The sequence below is a fragment of the Dermacentor albipictus genome, unplaced genomic scaffold, assembly GCF_038994185.2.
Source record: "Dermacentor albipictus isolate Rhodes 1998 colony unplaced genomic scaffold, USDA_Dalb.pri_finalv2 scaffold_13, whole genome shotgun sequence".
Taxonomy (NCBI): domain Eukaryota; kingdom Metazoa; phylum Arthropoda; class Arachnida; order Ixodida; family Ixodidae; genus Dermacentor; species Dermacentor albipictus.
The window spans coordinates 2,996,322-3,016,492 of NW_027225567.1; the positions used below are offsets into that span (position 1 = coordinate 2,996,322).

General features: G+C 43.5%; 1 protein-coding gene across 4 annotated transcripts; it reads left to right on the forward strand.

The window, feature by feature from the left end:
* Positions 1-983: 983 nt before the first annotated feature.
* LOC135917811 (uncharacterized) lies at positions 984-13,164 on the forward strand. 4 transcript variants are annotated; one of them, XM_070528662.1, is made up of 12 exons: positions 984-1,139; positions 4,589-4,777; positions 4,875-5,072; positions 5,965-6,017; positions 7,365-7,437; positions 7,626-7,696; positions 8,369-8,426; positions 8,638-8,852; positions 9,605-9,715; positions 10,193-10,352; positions 11,105-11,231; positions 12,090-13,164. In XM_070528662.1, the coding sequence occupies exons 1-7, from the start codon at positions 1,019-1,021 to the stop codon at positions 8,387-8,389; spliced, it is 726 nt and encodes a 241-aa protein (XP_070384763.1). In that variant the 5' UTR covers positions 984-1,018; the 3' UTR covers positions 8,390-8,426; positions 8,638-8,852; positions 9,605-9,715; positions 10,193-10,352; positions 11,105-11,231; positions 12,090-13,164. The 4 variants fall into 4 exon arrangements, with proteins under 4 accessions (XP_070384763.1, XP_065307484.2, XP_070384764.1 ...); XM_065451412.2 differs by lacking the exon at positions 9,605-9,715; XM_070528663.1 differs by lacking the exons at positions 5,965-6,017; positions 9,605-9,715.
* Positions 13,165-20,171: the final 7,007 nt, after the last annotated feature.

Consider the following 20,171-nt stretch of genomic DNA (forward strand, 5'->3'; position numbering starts at 1 on the left):
TTACACGTGAACGGATGCATGCCAGTATGGTGTTAAGGCCAAATTCACGTCTCAGCTCTGTAACGACGAAACGTGCGCGCTGGTGAGCTCGTTCGCACGTGGTCGGATTTTTTTTTATTGTAAGAGTTTGTGAGGGTTGACTCCATCACAGGCTCGTTGTGAGTAACCGTGTCGCTTAAGCTTCGTCTGCCATTGCTGTTTTGTTTGCTTAACGATCGGGCTAGCAATCGTAAAAACTGCGTAAGGATGGAATAACTGAATTTACTTATTTCAATACTCTTAATGTCACGCAGGGCGTTACAAAGAGGGGTGGGATTCTACACAATAAGTGGAAATCACGGTTTTGAAGTATGATCCCAGTCACAACACCAGCTCCCAGGGATATCCGAATCGTATCCGCATATCCCAGCTCATTTGCGTACTTCTGCAGGATGTCCGTGGGAAGTCCTCCTTTTAGATGTCCTGACACGATATCCCCTGGATATCCCGCTCGGCTTATAATGCGAACACTTACTTGATATGCATTCTTAGCACAATTTTGTGCAAAGTTTTGTAAGACCTGCTCTCGCAGTAGCTTCCTTTACCTGGATATATGTTCACCTTTAATATCAGGTGCCTTTTACATGGATGCATGTCTCTCAAATAACCTGCCCAATATATTTTCGCCGCATCAGATATATAATAAACACTGCGGCCTTGAGGGGAGTGTTCGAGTTGTTTCTTTGCTTTTCGATCAATCTGGCATCTAAACACGACCTCATGTTCAGCACGTGTGCAACGCATACTATTTATAGGTTTTTCCTCGAAGTTTGAAGTTTGCCGCGCTCAGATGTCGGCAGTTGATAATAAATAAAAATAAATACCAAACTGAAAAATACTTGGACACAAATTTAAAAACAAATGCGTTTTTTCATTTATGTCTACGTTAAAACAAATTATAATTGATGCATATATGAAGCATTTGACGTGCTGCGGTCCTGCCGTGTGCCGCTTTGTTCCTTTCGGCAGCGCGGGCTGCATGTGTTTCGGCGTGTCCGGCTTTTGGCGGGCTTTTAGTTTGTCTGCGTTGTCTACGCGCGCCGCGATTGCAAGACGCTTTGAAGCGAACGGCGGTGGCGTGGCCATGAGCACGTCCAAAGGTAAGTAATTTTTCACATCTTGTTCATACGCCTCCTTTGCACGCAGGACCTAAGGTGGCCATGGAGCCGTTATTCCTGTATGGCGTGTTGTATTCGTCCCAAAGGAGCATGACAAGTATGCATGTGTTGTTTAGCTGCATAAGATCACCGCGACACCGCGACTCGCTATGCATGGCGTTTCTTTGTAGAGTTCCCGTGCAAACTCAACTGCGGCAGAGAACGCTGGGCGGAAGCCAATAGCCAATTATATTGACGCGCGGCAAGTGCTTGAATTTCTGTTATGTCCGTACAGTTGCATGGAACTGTGGCGCCAGGTATGAAAGTGTAGAATCGTAAACTTTGTGCGGAGCACAATTAGGATAAATGCCTCTCGCTTGCTGCGCTGCAAAATTGTGTACAATTTGCCAAGTTTTCGAGCGCCCAAAATAAACTGGACCACTACAGATGACTTTTTTTGCAAACACTTCCTGGTGAATCTCGGCTTGCATGGCATACCAAATCGGACAGAGAAAGCTTTCACTTTTTGAAAACCGATTTTTTAATACATTTTTTCTGGTTTGAAAGCCACTTCCTTTTCAAGAGCATCCTTGATTGATACGCAGGACACGACACGGGTCAATCTGGACGTTCATTTCGGCGTCGCGTTAGAGGCGCTGTAGATGCCAGCCTCGAAGCTGCGTCATCGCAGCTGTTGTGCACGAGCTTGCAGGCACCGTGCGAAGCAGAAATTGATTCAGACTACTCAGACGGAGAACCTGAGTTATGTGATTCTTTCTCAGACCTTTTGCCGTCCTCAGCGCATGTTTCAGTGGCGTGCACGCCCCAGCATGAACTCGATGCATGTTTATCGCCTGGTGCTCTTCAACGCTCTCGTGTGCTGCCGCCGGTGATGGTTGAGTGTAGTGTAAGCGACAGGAAAACAGGGTGCCTTAAAGACCGTTTGAAGTCTTGGGCAGTTAAATTCAATGTTTCACACCGCTGCCTCACAGCGCTTCTGAAAGACCTCCGAAATTCATCTCCAGCTGTACTTACTGAACTGCCAAGGTCTGCTGTGTCGTTGCTAGGAACGCCCAGGCGAATTGAAGGAATAGTCACTATCGGAAACGGACAGTACTACCATTTTGGTCTCGTGGCTGGCCTACAACATGCTTTGAGGGAAACGTGCACCATACCTCAACTTCTAGAACTCATTGTTAACATAGATGGCTTGCCTCTGACTAAGAGCACCAAGGCGCAGTTTTGGCCCATACTGTGTCAATTGAAGAACGTTGAAAGTAGTGAGCCTTTTCCCATTGGTGTGTACTTTGGGCACAGCAAACCTGCAAATAGCAATGAGTGCTTGAAGGAGTTTGTTTCAGAACTCAGTGAAGCACAAGAAGGAGGGGTATTTTTTAGGGGAAGAGTCATCGAAGTACAAATCCTTGCTGTAGTTTGTGATGCCCCTGCCCGTGCATTTGTGCTGTCAGTAAAAGGACACAGTGGATACAGCAGCTGTACAAAGTGTGTAACAGAGGGCAGGTTTGTTAATGGCCGAATGTGCTTCCCAGAACTGAATGCGGCCCCTAGAACAGATGTCAGCTTTAGGGAGCACACTGATGAGGACCACCATATTGGCACATCAATTCTTGAGAACCTCTCATTTGACTTAGTTAAACAGGTTCCTCTTGACTACATGCACTTGGTGTGCATAGGAGTTATGCATAAGCTGCTGCGGCTTTGGTTTCAAGGTCAACATTCATTCAGAATGGCCACTCAAGTAAAAGATGAGATTTCTAAAAGAATTGAAAAGCTTGCAGCTTGTATCCCATGTGAGTTTAACCGCAGACCGAGGCCACTGAGTGAGCTAGACAGGTGGAAGGCAACAGAGTTTCGACTCCTTTTGCTTTACCTGGGGCCTGTAACTTTTTATCACCTTGTACGAAGTGATTTGCATGGGAACTTCATGGTTTTACATTGTGCAATTACAATCCTAGCTTCCCCTAGATTGCGTGTACAGTTTGTAGACTATGGTGAACAGTTGCTTCAGCACTTTGTGACCACCTTTAAGGGCATATACGGGATAGACTTTGTGTCTCATAATGTCCACGGTCTTATACACCTCGCAGAAGATTTTAGAAACTTGGGGCATCTAGACAGTTGGAGTGCCTTCCCGTTTGAGAATTTCATGCAGAGATTAAAGAGGCTTCACCGTAAGCCCGGTAAGGCACTAGAGCAGCTCTGCAGGAGAGTTAGTGAGGAGAGGGCTGCATCTAGCAGTGCACAGGCAAGAAGGAAGCAGGCAGAGCCAACATTGCTTTTCCCTCATGATGACGGTCCTTTAACAGATCATTTGGAGGGCCAACAGTACCGTAAGCTTGTAACACACCAATGTTTCACTTTGACTGTGGCATGCCCTAACAACACGTGCCTCCTTTTGGATGGAACAGTGATTGATGTTGTGAACATTGTGGTGGAATATCACTCTAGAGATGTGCTTCTTGTTGGTCATAAGTTTTCTGTTAAACGTGACATTTATGACTACCCTTGCTTGTCATCACTTCTCAGTGTGTTCTTTGTCTCTAACCCCTCTCCTCTTCATGTGTGGCCATTTTCTGAAGTATTGTGCAAGTGTGTGAAGCTTCCATTTGGCAATGGTTTTGCCATTTTTCCTCTTTTACATGTTCAATAATGTTGCCTTGGTGTTTCACCTAGAATTGTTTGCTTTTCTGGATATGCCTCTTTTTGGGAGATAAGTCAGCGAAGTCATGTTCAGGAATACTCGCAAATCTCTCCTGGCAGTGAAGCTTATAAATAGGGTTTAGGCTTTCCTCTTTCTATGATAATTTTGGTTTTTATTCCACAACACCTTGTTTTTTTTATCGGCAAATATTATTTTCTAGGGATGCCTTGCTGTTTTTTTTTCCCGGCATATATGTGAGCCTGTACAGTTGCTATACCAATAAATAATGTACATATGGTTGTCTTACTCTAAACTATGCTTGTAAAAGGATTAGCTATTTTCATTAAAAAAGAAGCGAACAGAAACTAAATGATTGGGTTGCTGGACTGCAATTAAAGTAGTTTAAAAATACAGTGGTTGTATTATGAGTTTGGTTGCATGGACTTGAGCAAGTGGGCAGGGAATGATGTGTGAAATCAGCAAAGGCTATGTGAATGTTTGTAGTGTCATGTGGCAACCATAACCAGTAGTTCTCCCCTTTTGCCTAAGCGAGGCTCTGTTTCTTGTTCTAGTTAAATATACCACCGCACAATCTATTTTTTTGCAGTTGCTTGTACGTTGAATTTTCACACCCTGTTCCATATTGCATTCATTTCATTGGTTCAGAAAGGTCTTTTCACGTGAATGACTGCTATCAGACTACTATGCATCTTTAATTATCAGTGTAATTTCTTTCGCTTGCCACTGAGCGCATATCATTTGTAAAGAATGTTTATTGTTTTCTTCAAAGATGGAGATTTTGCCATTGTCAAGTTTCCTGATGAAGGAGATGCTGTTGCTGTGGTACGACGCAGCTGGATACGTGATGGAATGTGTATGTGGCCACAAAAGGCTAAAAATGTGCAAGAGATGGTGAGAAGCTGCACTGAGCCAGGTTCAGGATGGATTCAAACCACATGTGTGGTTCTTGGTATGTATGGTAAGTTGTGCATTTTTATTAAGGAAATTTGTACCAGTTTGTTCAGCACTTTAAGGTTTGCTTTTTTTATAAATAATGATATCTGTTTTTTTTCTAGATAATTATAAAGAAGCAAGAAATAAGCTCTCCAAAGCAGAGCTCACGTCAAACTTGGATACAGACCCTGACGAGCCAAGGAGGAGGAAGAAAAAGCGGCAGTTCGATAGCAGCTCAGATGAGTCTGTTGAGCCATACAGTCTTCCAACTCCACCAACACCTCCCAGAATGCCTTTTGCAGCCTGTGAACTGCTAAGTGGTAAGGATCTGCAATTTCAGTGCAGCTAAGGCAATTAAAAGAATGTAAAAATGTAGTAATAGATTTGTACACACAATATATTATTGCGTGAACCTTTGCACACTAGCTGTTCAACTAAGCTGAACCAAGGTTTTAGAAAGGACGTGTTCTAGGTGACGGCAACCTACTGAAAATTGTTGAGAGGGAGATGTATTGCAAAGTAAATTAATCGGGATGAATTAAATTTCCCATCTTTGGTTTCATGAATACAAAGTTGGGGATCACATTAAAAGCGTTGCGTTAAAATATTTTTAACAATGTTCCCATTACTCATCTGTTTGCAGCATAAAAAAACATCTGCTTGACAGTGGCATTGGCAGCTGCAGTGCATTTTGTGGACATTTTTTTCAGGTCAGAAAAGACATGCCTCAATGGTATTGGGTTGGAAGCAGCTTAGATTGCTGTTTCTCAGTGTGATCTACATTTTCCTGACTTTTTATTCCTGAACCCTGTAATTAAAGTTAATTTTTTAATCAACCACTTTTTCAAAACTGGAAATATTGTAGACAAGGTCACTACTCAACATTGCTGAGTTGGGTTGTTGCCTAGGACATTCCGTCTAAAGCCTTGGCATTCTAAACCATAAGCATGTAGACTGTGTCATGGGGAAATTGTGAAGAAGGGGGTGAAAGAAAGGAGATAAATGGGCACCCTAGTGGATGGCTGCCATGAAGTTTCAACCGTCTGGGGTTGTTTAATGTGCACTGACAATGCACAGTACACAGGGACGGGTAGCTGAGAGCCAGATCCATGAGCCACTGCAGCAGGCAAAGTTTGTTTCATTTCATGGATAATAAATTCAGGGTCCAAATTTGAACTCCTGTTTTAATTTATGCAATATTTATTTGCGCAGATTCACAAGAGGAGTCTCTTCCTTGCAGTGCCGGTGCCTCGACAGCTATGTGGGTGTGTTCTTTTTCCACTCTGTCTTTTCATTTCATATTCACCTGTGGGCAACTGTGTGCTCAGTATATCTGATTTAAAGGATGCTTGGCTAGATACACTGAGGCCTGCAAATTCACCTGTATGCGAACAACTCTACTATATAATATTACATTACCTTGGTACCACTCTAGCTAAACACTTCATTCGCTTTGATTTGCATCTGGGGTCATTCAAATGCAAATTGTACTGAAATGCTGTATTGTCGTTCATTAGAAGTTTTACTTCATGGCCTAATACTTTTAACCACTCAACACTGAGCAAGGGTTTTGAATAAACTATTTTGGTAATATACTCACTGTTAACAAGTCATGTCCAAAAGCGTAGTACTTTGTTGCAACCAAAGCCACTACAAGAAAAACCTGGGTATTTGCGGAAAAATGTTTTTTCCCTAAAGAGTATGTGAGCTTCAATAATGCAAATCTTACGTTATTATAAGGCCAGTCCTTAATGCAACCAATATATAATACTTTGGCAGTCTGGAACCATTACTTGCATGACGTCAGGCTTATTGAAAGCAGACAAAACAAGTTTCATGCATCGTTGATATGCTAGCAACTTTTCATCTTTCACCTTTGTCTTTAAATGCAACTTGTTTAGGAGCACCATCGCATCAGTCATTAAGGCAGCAGCAGTGTAATACTTAGGTCATCTGAGTTTATGACTATCTTGTTTCTGGCATTTCATTCTCAATCACAGTTTACAATAACCTGCATAGGATTGACCAGAATTTGCTTGCAGCCCCGCTGCGGTGGCTCAGTGGTTACGGCACTCGACTACTGAGTCGTTCGATCCCGACCATGAAGGCCGTGTTTTGATAGAGGCGAAACGCAAAGTGCACGTGTACTGTGCGATGTCAGTGCACGTTAAAGAACTCCAGGTGGTCGAAATTTCCGGAACCCTCCACTACGGCGTCTCTCATAGCCTGAGTTGCTTTGGGACGTTAAACGCCATAAACCAAAACATAAACCAACCAGAATTTGCTTGCATTGAGCCTTAAAACAGTTAACCATGCACATTTATTCTTGCCATAATTTGCTCGCAGCCATTAAATGTATTTTCTCACATTGTTGCTACATGATCTCTGACATACCAGATCGTGTTTGTGGTGTGTATATTACTGTGTTATATTCACTATAATGCATCCTCTGATACAACTATTCATTCCCCCTTCTTTTTTTCGCCTGCTGCACTGAGCCAAGCTAGGTGCTTGATTTTGCATAAATGAAAACTGCATCCTAGTCTCACTTTCGTTAAGTATACCAAGTTGACCAACATAGGGCAAATGATCTGACAGCCGTCTGCTTGCAGGTAAAGCAGCCAAAGAAGCAACCTTTAGTGAAAAGAAGAAAGGGCCCACTCACCCAGATTTCAGCAGCTACCGGTAATAACATTTAATTTTCATTTAGTGAACCTTGGCTGCACTGTGTTCGAAGCCTAAATGCCATTAAAACACTGTGCTTTGTTGAAATTAATATTAGTCTGTTCCTGTGCTTTGGTTGGGAGGGTAAGCCATCCTAAGTGCACCTTCTTAGGTCAACATGAACACATTTCTTATGCAACAATCTGCAGGCAGCAAGGCCTCTCCTCGTCACTGCACTGCTCCTGCTGGGACATCGCGCCACAGCAGCCAGAGTAACGAGGTTTGTACTGCTAATTACAACGTAGTGCCATATTAGGCAGTTGCAAAGCCAGAGGCACAAATCAGTGGGCTACTATAGTGTGCAATGAAGTACTTTTGATGAATATAGGAGTGTTTAAGAATTAACACACTGAATGCATGTAAGCATTCAATAGACTGCATGTGTTACTCTTTAGGAACTGTGTCATCTTTTTGTAGTTTCATTAACCTCTGTCTTCAAGTGCATGTGCAAATAGTACTGCAGACAAAGCTTCCATTTCAAACATGACATATTACCCTAGTTTTTATTGCATGCGTTTTCTGTGCAAGTGAAATTTGCTGTGTAGTGTGCTGAAATTTTTAGAACTGATTTTTTTTAATGCCTTATTGCCATCAGTTCTGTGTAGCTATAAAAAGAAAGTTGCTTTTTTCATTGATTTTCATGGGTGGGCTTATCTTAATTGCACGAGCTGTCTCCTAATGCCTTTCTCTCAAAAAGTAACCGGCTCACTACTACTAACATATGGGGAAACATTCCTAGTCTCTGCGGCTGTTAAGCTTGCTTTGCTTTTGATTCCCAATTTTTTTTTTGCTCTGCAAAGCCATAAACATTACTAATATTGCTTGTAATGATCTTTACATGTATGTTGAGGTGACTGTGCAGAAGAGTGGTATTGTTTTCCTCTGTTTATAGGTTGCTAAAGAATCTACGTGAAGGAAGGACATGACACCAGCACCAAAATGTGACCAAAGTTAGTATTGCAAGCTCATTTGATTTGAATGCTAGCATATTAGTTTTGGACTTATTGCATGTCCAAAGGTGGTATTCTATGGACATCAATGCAGAGTGCATCACAAGGGCTTGACAGGCATTGCAAGAAGTGTGCACACATATTCAGGATAATTGAACTGTTATTTTGAAGCTTTTTCTTTCTGATATTAATGTGTTGTTGCAATGTCTAGGTGCACTACAGCCAGAGCTTCTAAGACTGCTTCATGGCATTCGGTACCGGCAGCTTGAACATTCGTCACAATTGAACTTCCTGACATCCTGGGTGAGATCACGGATGAATAATCTGGACGATGATGTGGATGACATAGAAGTGCCGCAAAACTTGGACGCATTTTTGGAATTTGATGATTCGCTGAAAGGTTCGGCATCCATGAAAAAGCAACTGGTAACTACACTTTCCTAGTTACATAACATGATTCTGCATGCCATGTGCAAAAGGCAGTGCTGAGCATTTATGTTTGCGTGGTGCTTGCTTTCAAAAGGTGTTCATGCGAGGTCACATCTGTACAACTCTTCATGCTACTGTCTGTTGAGGGAGTGTGAGGAGAGCTTCTAACTAGTTGAAAAATATTACTTCGAAAGCTGCTTGGGGAAGCTACATACTTGGCTTCGTCCTCAGCGCTACTTGTAGCACTTGCTGCATTGCGTCTGTGGCTGGAAGTGGCACAAAAAGATTATGAGACGGGCATATAGAGCGCTTGTATTTTGCACTACCTTTGTTGGCTTTGACTTCTTACATGACCATGCACAGCTGATTTCTTTGATTGGGTGACCACACCATGTATGCAGGCTGTACCTTGTGTATCATGCAAACGTTGTTAGGTAGGGAACGCCATCATATATGCTGCCAAGTTGCTCTTGAGATGCTTTGTGCACATGTATGATTTTCAAGTACTAAAAAAGCATAGTAACAGCTATGCATTTGGTAAAAACCTGCATAGTACTCTGAAGAAAGCGATGACTGAAGCTGGAAAAAGGAATTTCGCCAAGCCTGGAGGCAAAACCTTGTGCAAGCTGCCAAATCAAAGGCAAGGTGCAGAGAATGCATTGCCAAGGTTGTCTCATCAATGCATTTCATTAGCACTTTTGTGCCAACTTTCAAATGCTGTCACATAAATGTGCAGTCGTTAATTGCAGAAACACAAAACTGGTCACAGTCATCAGTTAACCATTGCACCAAATCCCATTACCTCCAAGATATGAACGTCAGTACAGAGAACATCGGCACCATTGTTGCAGCTTGTGCAGGTACTTAGTCAAGCTTTGCTGCTTATTACAGTAATGCAGCTCTTGCTGATTAGTGTGATTCACTCCCGACTCCCAATTTTTATTTTTTTTCCATCCTATCATCTGCAGTTTTAATTTTCCTGAAGGAAGTAGTTGTAAATTAAAAACGAATGACTGGATGTCATGAATATGTTCTCTTGGACATCATTCCTATTTCAGGAAATGTATTTCTCTAGAAAGCTGTGGCTAGCATGGCATAGCATCAAGCTCTGGCCATTATGTAAGCACAAGAGCCAAAACCACTTCATATCTGACTAGAGAAATGAAACTGCTTGTGTGGCAAGATATTATATAATAGAAATACTTGGGTAATCGAAATTTACTAAAGGAAGGCTTGGCACATAGATTTGTCAGTGGGTGCTTGGTAGTGTTTTTCTTGGACAGGCTTTTTATTGTCTGTTAACTCCGTTAACTCACTATGATGCACTTTTTTGGCAGAAGACACGATGGAAGAAACTTGGGGAAACTGGCATCGTAGATGCTACAAGGAGGGTCCTGAAGGACCTGCTTTCTGATCACGTGGCTATGCACTACAGTTGGCAGGGAGGAAAAGGAAAGCGCCACTTCAGGGAGACAGCATGCTGCGAAGTGATGCTAGGTATGACCATATACATGTAATAAATTTGTTGATTTGTAAAAGAATTTGTCACTACTAAGGTGTCATAAATTCAGAATGACTGTACAGCACCACTGTTTTTATACACACTACTGGTTGATAGAAAACTGCTAGTTCTATTTGTGAGAAACGGGCGCCTTAAGTTTACAGGACATGCATTATTAAAGATAACCTTATTTAACATTTAGCAAATGCATAGCAAACAAAATATGAAAGCTTTAAGCGGGCCAAAAAGAAGGAATAAGTTGCCTCTGCCCGCATACCATGACGGATAAAAGGAGGACTGAATGTTGGTGGCGGTTCACAAGACAGTGCAAAGGTCAAAATTGCATTCTTTGTTTATTCGCTATTACCAGGTAGCCAGCTATTTGGTAAACCACTGTGATCTGTTAGCTCGTCTTCCCTGACGCCTGAGGTATCAAATAACTGTGCAGACTATCATATGATTGTTTCACTCAGTGTCTAAATAAATCTTGTATAGTAGTGCGGGAATTTCATGCATATAGTTTAAACAAGATTTTTCTGCCTTATTTTTCCATGTATCATTGTTAAATGAGGCTAGTACTAATTTCAAAAATGTATTTTCTGTCCTGATGCTACAAATTGGATGACGTGGAAATTATGTATGATTTAGGTAATATCCACAACAAGCTGGTGCTCTGAAGCCATTCGCTATCATTGTGCAGGAAGGGTGTCATGTAACAGTAAATTGAAGCGCGGATTTATTTCTTCAGATGTCCTAACAAGCAGAACTACTTGTGATGGAACAGTGGCTGAAATAGAGAAAGTGACAAAGTCATGGTTGCGACACGCAAAAGAAAGAATGGAGCGCAAGGCTGTTAAACACCCAGATAATGGCAGGTATGGATACAAATCTAGTGAGCTTGCACCAAAGCTTGTAGGTGCCAGTATCACTGCCTGCTTTTCTTCATTGCCAGTCCATTAATGCTTTAACAAACAACGGAGAGTCAGGTGTTATCCTCTGTTTTGTGGGACTCTGTGCCCAAGAGAAAGCAAGCGTAGCAGGAGGCGGCAGAAGGTTAGATGAGCGGATGAAATTAAGAAGTTCGCAGGCATAGGGTGGGTGCAGCTGGCAAAAGACAGGGTTAATGGAGAGACATGGGAGAGGCCTTTGCCCGGCAGTGGGTATAGTCAGGCTGATGGTGATGATGATGTGTCCAGTTTACAGCTAGTAAGGCTCATTCATTGCAGTTGTAGGGGGTGCGTTTATTATGTGTCTTCGGAGACGCGGTGTGGAATCTTGCATAGTGCTCAGGTGTAACGAGCACCAAGAGAGCGGGGCAACTGCGTTGTCTTCAGGCACAGAGTAGTGTCGGCGCAAGCCATTAGCAGAACAGGTGACAGTTGATACACTATACCATCTATTCTTCACCTGACAAATAGTGGCACAGGTATAGAATGACTAATTTGGTGCAAATGTAAAAAAAAATGTCCGGTAGGGTTTAAATCATTGGCAGCATGTCATTGGCCAATGATTGTTCACAGGCATGTATACTCATGGTGAAGACTTGTGCCAAATGCGAGTCTTGCCGCTTTCAGGATTGTTGGAATGAAAACAATGCAAAAATTCTCTGATTTAAAACAGGATGACATAATTATTATGTGAAGTCGAAGGTTGTATTTTAAATTTACTTTGCGGAAATCACAACTACATACTTGTAGCACTAGCCTCATGGAGATGTTGATGTTAACTTGCAGAACCAATGACGAAGCAGCACTTCCAACTGACCTGGGAGAAGCAAGCATCATGGAGGAAACGTCCCACAGGCTGCTGGACATAGAAGCGGACAATGACGATTCTGACCTGTAAATTTAGCTCTATTTTCCATGTTGTATGCCACTAGTCGTGGACAGTATCTTGCAAACAATCTTGCTTTGCACATTTTCTTGGGTGCCCCACATTGTACTGATTATTTTGTAATTATTGTTTACTTTTAAAATAGGGTAAACTGCTTCTTTTGATTTTTTTTGCATAATTGTTTCCTTGTGTTGCAGCGGTGTCTTGTGGTTCCTTACAGACTACCAAGAGCACTGGCAGTGTAAAACTATTTCTTACTGCATAATGTGTGTCCATCCCCTTGTACTTCACCTTAGCCTGTTCTCCTATTAGCGGATCAGGTTACGGCTTGTTTCTCAAGTTTTATGGCTGTCCCAAACTAGCAAATGTACCTCACCTGAATACTAAAAGCCTACCAGCTCTTGCAAGTGTTTCTGTGAAGCCTTTTTTATTTTTATGCAGGATGCTGATCAGGAATGCAGTGGTAAATACCCTTCTATGGAGACCCTCCAATCAATGGTGTCGACCAGATTTTGCATTCCCATTTACCGCCACCAAGCTACTTGCAGTCACCTGCGATTTCATGCGAGCGGATTAATCGCGACATTGTCGGAACTGGTCGATGCCATTGGCTGAAAGGCCTCATTTGAAAGTCCTTTGTCGCTAAGTTCGTAATTGTATCTATTATTGTTTTTCATTCAGATCATTCAATTCAGTTTTTATTCAGTTGGCGTGTTTTTAGCATTGTATTTTCGATGTTGTCCTTTTCTTGCACATTTCCTGGTAGGCTTTTGCAATACGTCAGGAATGTTATATCTTGGCATATTACAAGCACCAATATAGCTGCCGCATTTTGATATTACGAATGCCGTGAAATTTCCTTCTGTTACAAGGTGTGCACAGATTTTGGTCTGCTTTTGCTAGCCAGAAAGAAATTCCTGTCTTTCGACCCTCTCTTTACTGTGTGTGCCCCACTCCTAGTCAGATAAATTTTTTGTAGCAGCTAGCCTGATGCTTTTGACATGAAAACAGTGTCTATGCAATGTGTGAAACTAGCCCTTCCGCTTCTTGTGAACTGTTATTGCATTTATTTACATCACAAGCGTGTCAATCACTGCCAATAAAAAAATGGCCTTTCTGATGTATGCACAACCTTTGTACCCCTTTTGAATGCCAAAGCTTTACATATTTTCTTAAAATTTTATTTCTGTAAGTTTTTGAGATGGTAGTTTTGTTCACAATATTGTTATAAATATGCTGTTTTGAAATGTGTTTGTGTGGAAATATCATTGTGCAGTTTACAAAATGACTAGTTACTCGTAATGAAAGTGCACCTGGTATGGACAAGTTATGTGCAGAGCTTTTGATTAGTGTGCGTGTCTGTCATATTGACTGAGAATTTTGTAATTCCTAAAATAAAATTATATTTGATGTTGAAGCTCTGTTCAGCGAGGTATATATACCTCGAAATTTACTGGAACTCTATCAACACTACACTCGTATGAATAGAATTATGACTGCTACAAAAATTACGTACTCATGTTTGCCACGTTTTGCATGCAACTTTCTTGCATTTCTAGTGACTGAAGCAACCTTCCGACATGGCATATTTGTACCCATTGTTAGAGTTGTGCAGGCAAGGCAACAATATTTCTATTTCCTTTTAACTGCTCACACTGCTTGGTCTTCCTGGGTAGCTTTGGGCGCCTTTAATGCATCCAAGCTGCCTGCAAGAATACCTGTTTGTCTACAAGAAACATTTACAACTACGTCCTTGTCGAGTCCTGTAAAAATTCCCGTGGACATCCCATACCACTCGACAAAAAGGATGAATATGTTCTCTTCAAGTCCTGTAAATATCCTATAGGACATTTCATATTTGACCAATGTCCTCATCAAGGCCAATGAAAATCCACAGGGATTTCCTGCGGACCTCCGTGGGATACAGAAACTGCGGCCAAAAAGATATGCGAGGGATGTCCGCGGGAGTTTCTTAGCACGTCCTAGGGATATCCGCATATCCTTTCAAGATTTCCCAAGGACATCCTGTGGATGTCATTGTTGTCACTGGGATGGAACAGCTTGTCGCTGACTTTAGAAGAAGGAATAACCGTGCACGTCTGTACGTGAACTTGGGACGTGGAATACAGATGTAGGCATCTGTGTCACGATCGGAGCACTTGCTGCGCGTGATGGCTAATTGGGTGGCCGTACTGCTTGACTTTACCACGCTTGGTAAGCGTGGTAAAGTTAAAAAACTGTAGGGCCCATTCTGAGGAACGTCCCAATTATGGTAATTTATAATCAATATGGACGCCCTGTGGATATCCTAAATCCCCAACCAAATGTCCCAGAAACATCCTTTGGACGATTGGTAAAATGTCCCAGAAGCATCCTACATCCTGATAAAAATGTCCTAATTAGGATGTACTCTGGGTTATGCAATAAGAATAATCCGTATTTAAACATCTCTTGGACGTCCAAATATCCCATTATGACGTTCGGAGGACGTTTCTATGAACGTCAATCCCAGGGACGTCCGAATGTCCCGTTTTCGATCTCTGCTGGGCATCTGTAGGACGCTGGTGCTCCAATGGTTTATTTTCAAAGGTCCTGCAGACGTCCGAATATTTCATTTTGATGTACGATGGACGTTCGTTGGATGTACAATTCTCTTGCGTCGGACGATCCTATGGACATCCGTAGTATATCATCGGGACTTTTAGGGATGTCCGACGGGCATCAAAATTTCCTTTGAAGGACGTCATTTGGACATTCACTGGAGATGTGTGGTCCAATGGGAAGGTGATGATCCTGAAACCCCTGTTGAATAACCAACCTGAGGAGATGCCTGTCGACTTTCCAGTGTTAACAGCAGTGACGGAGGCAAAAGACATCCACGAAACCATTGACAAGTTAGTAGAACAGGCGGAGTTGAATCCCAATCAAAGGGCCGAACTGAGGGAAATCGTGTTTGAATTTAAGGACGTATTTTCAGACACACCGGGCAGGACCACTGCGATCGTTCATGATATCGAGTTAACCTCGTCGGACCCAGTTCGTTTATAGCGTTTCGCCTCGCGAACGTGAAGTCATGACCGCTGAAATAAACGAGATGTTAGAGCTAGGTGTAATCGAGCCAGGAGAGAGATAATACCTCGCCTCTTGGTTGAGGTCACAGGAAAGGAGCCGCGACCATGTATCGACTACCGCAGGCTGAATTTAATCACGAAGGACCAGACTTATCCGATACCGCATATCGAGGAAAGGCTTGAGAAAGTGAGCAGTGCTAATTTCATCTCTACGCTCGATTTAGTCAGAGGGTACTGGCAGGTTCCGTTGACCGAGAGGGTAGGCAGGCTTGCGGCGTTTATTTCCCCGATGGGAACCTTTCGTCCGAAAGTCCACAGCTTTGGATTGAAGAATGCGCCATATTGCTTCTCTAGCCTTTTGGACCAGGTGTTACGAGAAATGGAGGACTTTGCACTTCCCTATCTCGATGACATAGCAATCTTTTCTTCATCATGGGCGGACCATATGCAACACCTGCGAACCGTGCTGTGTCGTCTACAAGAGGCCAACCTAACTGTTAACGCTCCCAAATGCCAATTAGGGCGCGCGGAGGTAGCTTATATAGGTCATTTAATAGGGCAAGGCCATCGTCGGCCTTCCGACGTCAAACTGACCGCAATAGACAACTTCCCGCAACCATGTACCAAGCGGCACATCAGATCATTCCTTGGCTTGGCGGGTTATTACCAAAGATATATCCCACGGTATTACGAGATTGCGAGTTCTTTAACGGATGTTCTCAGAAAACCATAACCACAAACGGTAAAGTGGGATGACGCAAAAAAAAAGGCTTTTAGTATGCTGAAGAAAGCACTAACAAGTCAGCCAGTGTTGAACGCACCCGACTACTATTCTTCTTCAGTGTGATGCCAGTGACAGGGGTATGGGGGTGGTGCTCTGTCAAAAGAGAGATGACGAGAACGAACACCCTGTACTATACGTCAGTAGAAAGCTTTCGGTTTGTGAGAAAGCATACAGTGCATCAGAAAAGAAACACGCCTGCGTAGTATGGGTGGTGCAGAAGCTAGCTTGCTATATCGCTTGTTCAAGATTCACCATAGAGACTGACCACTGTCCCCTCACATGGCTGCAGTCCATGTCTACGAAAAACGGTCGTCTTTTGCGCTGGAGCTTGGCTCTTCAACAGTAAAACTTCAATATTCGCTACAAGAAGGGGAAGCTTAACGACAATGCCGATGGTTTGAGTCGTTGCCCCTAGAGTAACGAAATCCTCGTGCTCATCCGGGTTTCCGTGGCATTTTACGTTCGTTCATACGTTTTTCCGGAGTGTAGTCGATTGTTAGCTGATTTTAATAACCACGTCTTAACGCTTTCAAGAAATGGCTGTTTTTAGTGTTCAGGAGGGGGAGGACGCGCGTAGGGAATGGGAAAGGTGTAGCGGGTTTTCTTTTTTTTAAAGCAGGGTGTGTCTTGGCCTTGTGCTCGCTGCTTTGTGGTTGGGGATCCGGCACTGTTCTGGGGTAATTGCTTGCCCACGCAGGAGACAAAAAGTTGCTAGACCTGCTTGCAAGACCAATTTCACAGGACCGGACCAGGGAGAAAAGTCACAAGAGCGCCACGAGGACTGATGACCACTCCCATGAATCTGCTTGCTACGAACTAAGGGTTCGTCACCTCTAAGGGGAATTCTGCTACCGAAACGCCGATCCCTCGTACAGCGGCTGCTGTCCGCTACACGTCGGGATCTTCCTCCCCCGCCGGAGATGCTCTTAGGATTGGCATCTGACACCACGTGGCGAAAGGAATTTCATCCGACCATCTTCGTCGAAATGAGGCCTGACTTCTCCTGCGGTGGTTGGCGTCCTGCACCTCGTGCACAAAGAACTTTCTCTCACCCGACCTTCTTCCACCAGGCCTCGCCGAAATGAAGCGTGACTTCCTGATTCGCAATGACCGTTTCGGGTGCCTACCTGTCTGCCGGAAGCCCCGCAGTGTACAGGCCTCTTTTGTGTGTGTGTGTGTGTGTGTGTGCGTGTGTGTGTGTGTGTGCGCGCGCACGAGAGAGAGAGAGTTTAGAGAGGCCCTTTCCTCGAATTGGACCTAGAAGAGAACTTTCACGAACCCGCAACGCGCAGAAGAGGCGGACAGGCGTATACAATTCCAGGAGGCGGGACGACTTCTTCCTTTCAGCAGGCTCGGTATAACCAGAGGAGGAGGAGCCCTCTTTCTGTGCCGTTCACGTGACATCGACGGAAGCAAGATCCCGCCCACGATTGTAGAGAGCCTATTTAAGGGGCTGCGAAATGTACTTTTAATCACTTCATGCTCTTCTCATTTTCTTTCATCTACCTTTGAATTAACCGTGCAAGTTTCGCACTAGAAATTGTCTCGCCCTTGCTTGGTCGCCATGGTCTACCGGATGCCTGCAGCCCGCCGACAACGCCACGCTACCCAATAAGTAACGTCGGTCGATCTTCGATAGGCAGGCGCCGCTACTTCTCGGCAGCAGTACGATACGCTACCCTGGAGTACGCAAAACCTTGAAGAGATATAACTTTAGCTCCTAACGTTCCTAACGAAAACATTAAATGAATTATATATTCTAAGACAGGGGGATACAACATGAATACCATGTTTAATTGGCCGAATTTCCAGGCCGTCAGCCTCACAACACCTGCTGTTCTTTAGGGACATGAAATCAGCCGTAACCTCCTGTGTAGTTACCGGAAACAGAAATGCACTTTCGCTTATTTGCGTGCCCATGAAACGGGTGAAATTACTGTCACGTGAGCTCCCTCCAATGTAGGTAGATAATTTATTAAAGGCTTCGGCAAGGTCATCACCAGCGAGGATCTGGTTGTCCACGGTAACTTTAATCGGCTATGTGCTGCCGTCCGAGCATGGATTAAGCAACATGTTTACCTCTTTCCAGACGGCTTCAGATGTTTTGTTTTTTTCAGGGTCAAAGAGGTTACTGAACTATTCAAGTTTGCTGTTCCTTAAGAGAGAATTTGTACTAGTCTTGTGTTTTCTGAACGTCTTAAAGTCTTCTTTGTCTCTTGATTTTAAAAATCGCCCGTAAAGTGATATTTTTATTTTATATTTTTAGGGCCCTCTGAAATAATGCCAGGTTTCCATGCTTTGCGTGGGCGCTTTTCTTATGGGAAGCACTCGTTGTAGGCTTCTATAGAAGTATCAATGAAGACATTATTTATTTATTTATTTATTTATTTATTATACCTCAAAGGCCCAGAGATGGGGTATTACATGAGGGATGGGCTTAGTTTAACGAAACAGTGATTCGAGAGCAGCCTTCAAGTGATGCGCGTTGGAGTGGTGCGTGACGTCGGCAGACAGACCGTTCCAGTCCCTGGCGGTTATCACAAAGAATGATCGTAGATGAGAGGTAGTCTGCGCCAGGGGAGGATACAAGGCTTTGCTGTGGTTAATGCAGCTGGACTGACGATGAGCTGGTAATACCGCTGAAATGTGGAGTGGTGAATGATAGAATTTGTGTAAAAGACAGTCTAGAAATAAGACGTCGTGATTCGAGTTTAGTAAGACCGGCCCGGGTTTTTAGTTCAGAGGCGTTTGCATGATAAGAATATTCAGAGTAGATAAACCGGGCTGCACGGTTTTGAATTCATTCCAGTGTATTATTTAGGTTATGTTGATGAGGAACCCAGACAGAGCATGCATATTCTAACTTAGGGCGCACATATGTAACGTAAGCTAACAATTTTACTGATGGGGGAGTAAGTCTTAGGTTCCGGCGGAGAAAACCGAGGGTTTGATTCGCGGCATTGGCTAACTTAATGACGTGTTGTGACCAAGTTAGGGTAGTTGAAAAGGTTATGCCGAGGTATTTATATGAGTCTACGGATGAAATTTCGGCGCCGTATATTGACACGTGTACTTCTGTTTATCGCGCGACCACGTTTCGCCGCTTAACAACTGTAATCGCACAGCGAGGGACGCGCCAGCATGTATCCGATGTTTCTGGAAAGTTATCGATGCTTCTACCCGGCTGTCTGTTGTCGCCGAACCTTGTGTTATCTGATTTCATCGCGTAATGCGAATGGTGTAGAACTTTGTGGAAGGCACGCGGGTCCGAACGATTAGTCTGGAACATTCGACGACTGCTCTATAAAAGCCGACGCGCTTGACCCGCTGATCAGATTTTAGACGATCGCCGACTGTGTTCGCCGCTATCGTTGCGCTTTAAGTGTAGCCTGTTTTGTGGGCACAGGTTCGCCCAATAAAAGCTAGTTTTGTCTTTCACAGTACTGCTACTGTGTTCTTTAACGTCACTACCACGTGACAATATTGTGTATTTCCTTTATTGGTAATGCTCTCTGCGATGGAAAGAAACTAGCGAGGTTTTTTAGTGTTTAAAGACATCAACCATTCGTTACACCATAATTCACTGCGTTTTCGGTCATCTTGAAGCAAATCCATATCTGAAGTGCTAGGTATGCGTCGATAAATTACACAATCGTCTGCGAACAATCGAATGTTAGAAGAGATCTCAGTAGGAAGATCATTAATGTAAATTAGAAAGAGTAGTTGTCCGAGAACTGTGCCTTGTGGTACGCCCGAAAGCACAGAAGATCGTTTAGATGACTGCGTGTTAGCAAATACAAACTGCTGTCGGTTAGTGAGAAAGCTATTTATCCAGTCTAGTACAAATGGATTAATCTTGAGACGGGAAAGTTTTAGGAGTAGCCGTTGGTGTGGAACTTTGTCAAATGCCTTTTCAAAGTCTAAGAAAATCGCATATACAGGTACAGTCACCCAAATCTTTAACTGGTGTGCGGGAGCGGCGACTTTTCCGTGCGTCAGCGCCGTTTGACGGGGCGAGGCTGGAAACAGTCTGGGGCTAAGCGCATGCGGACAAAGCGCGCTCAGCTGGGCCCATCGTCCACTAGGCTGTTTCCAGCCTCGCCGCGTCATACGGCGCTGACGCCCGG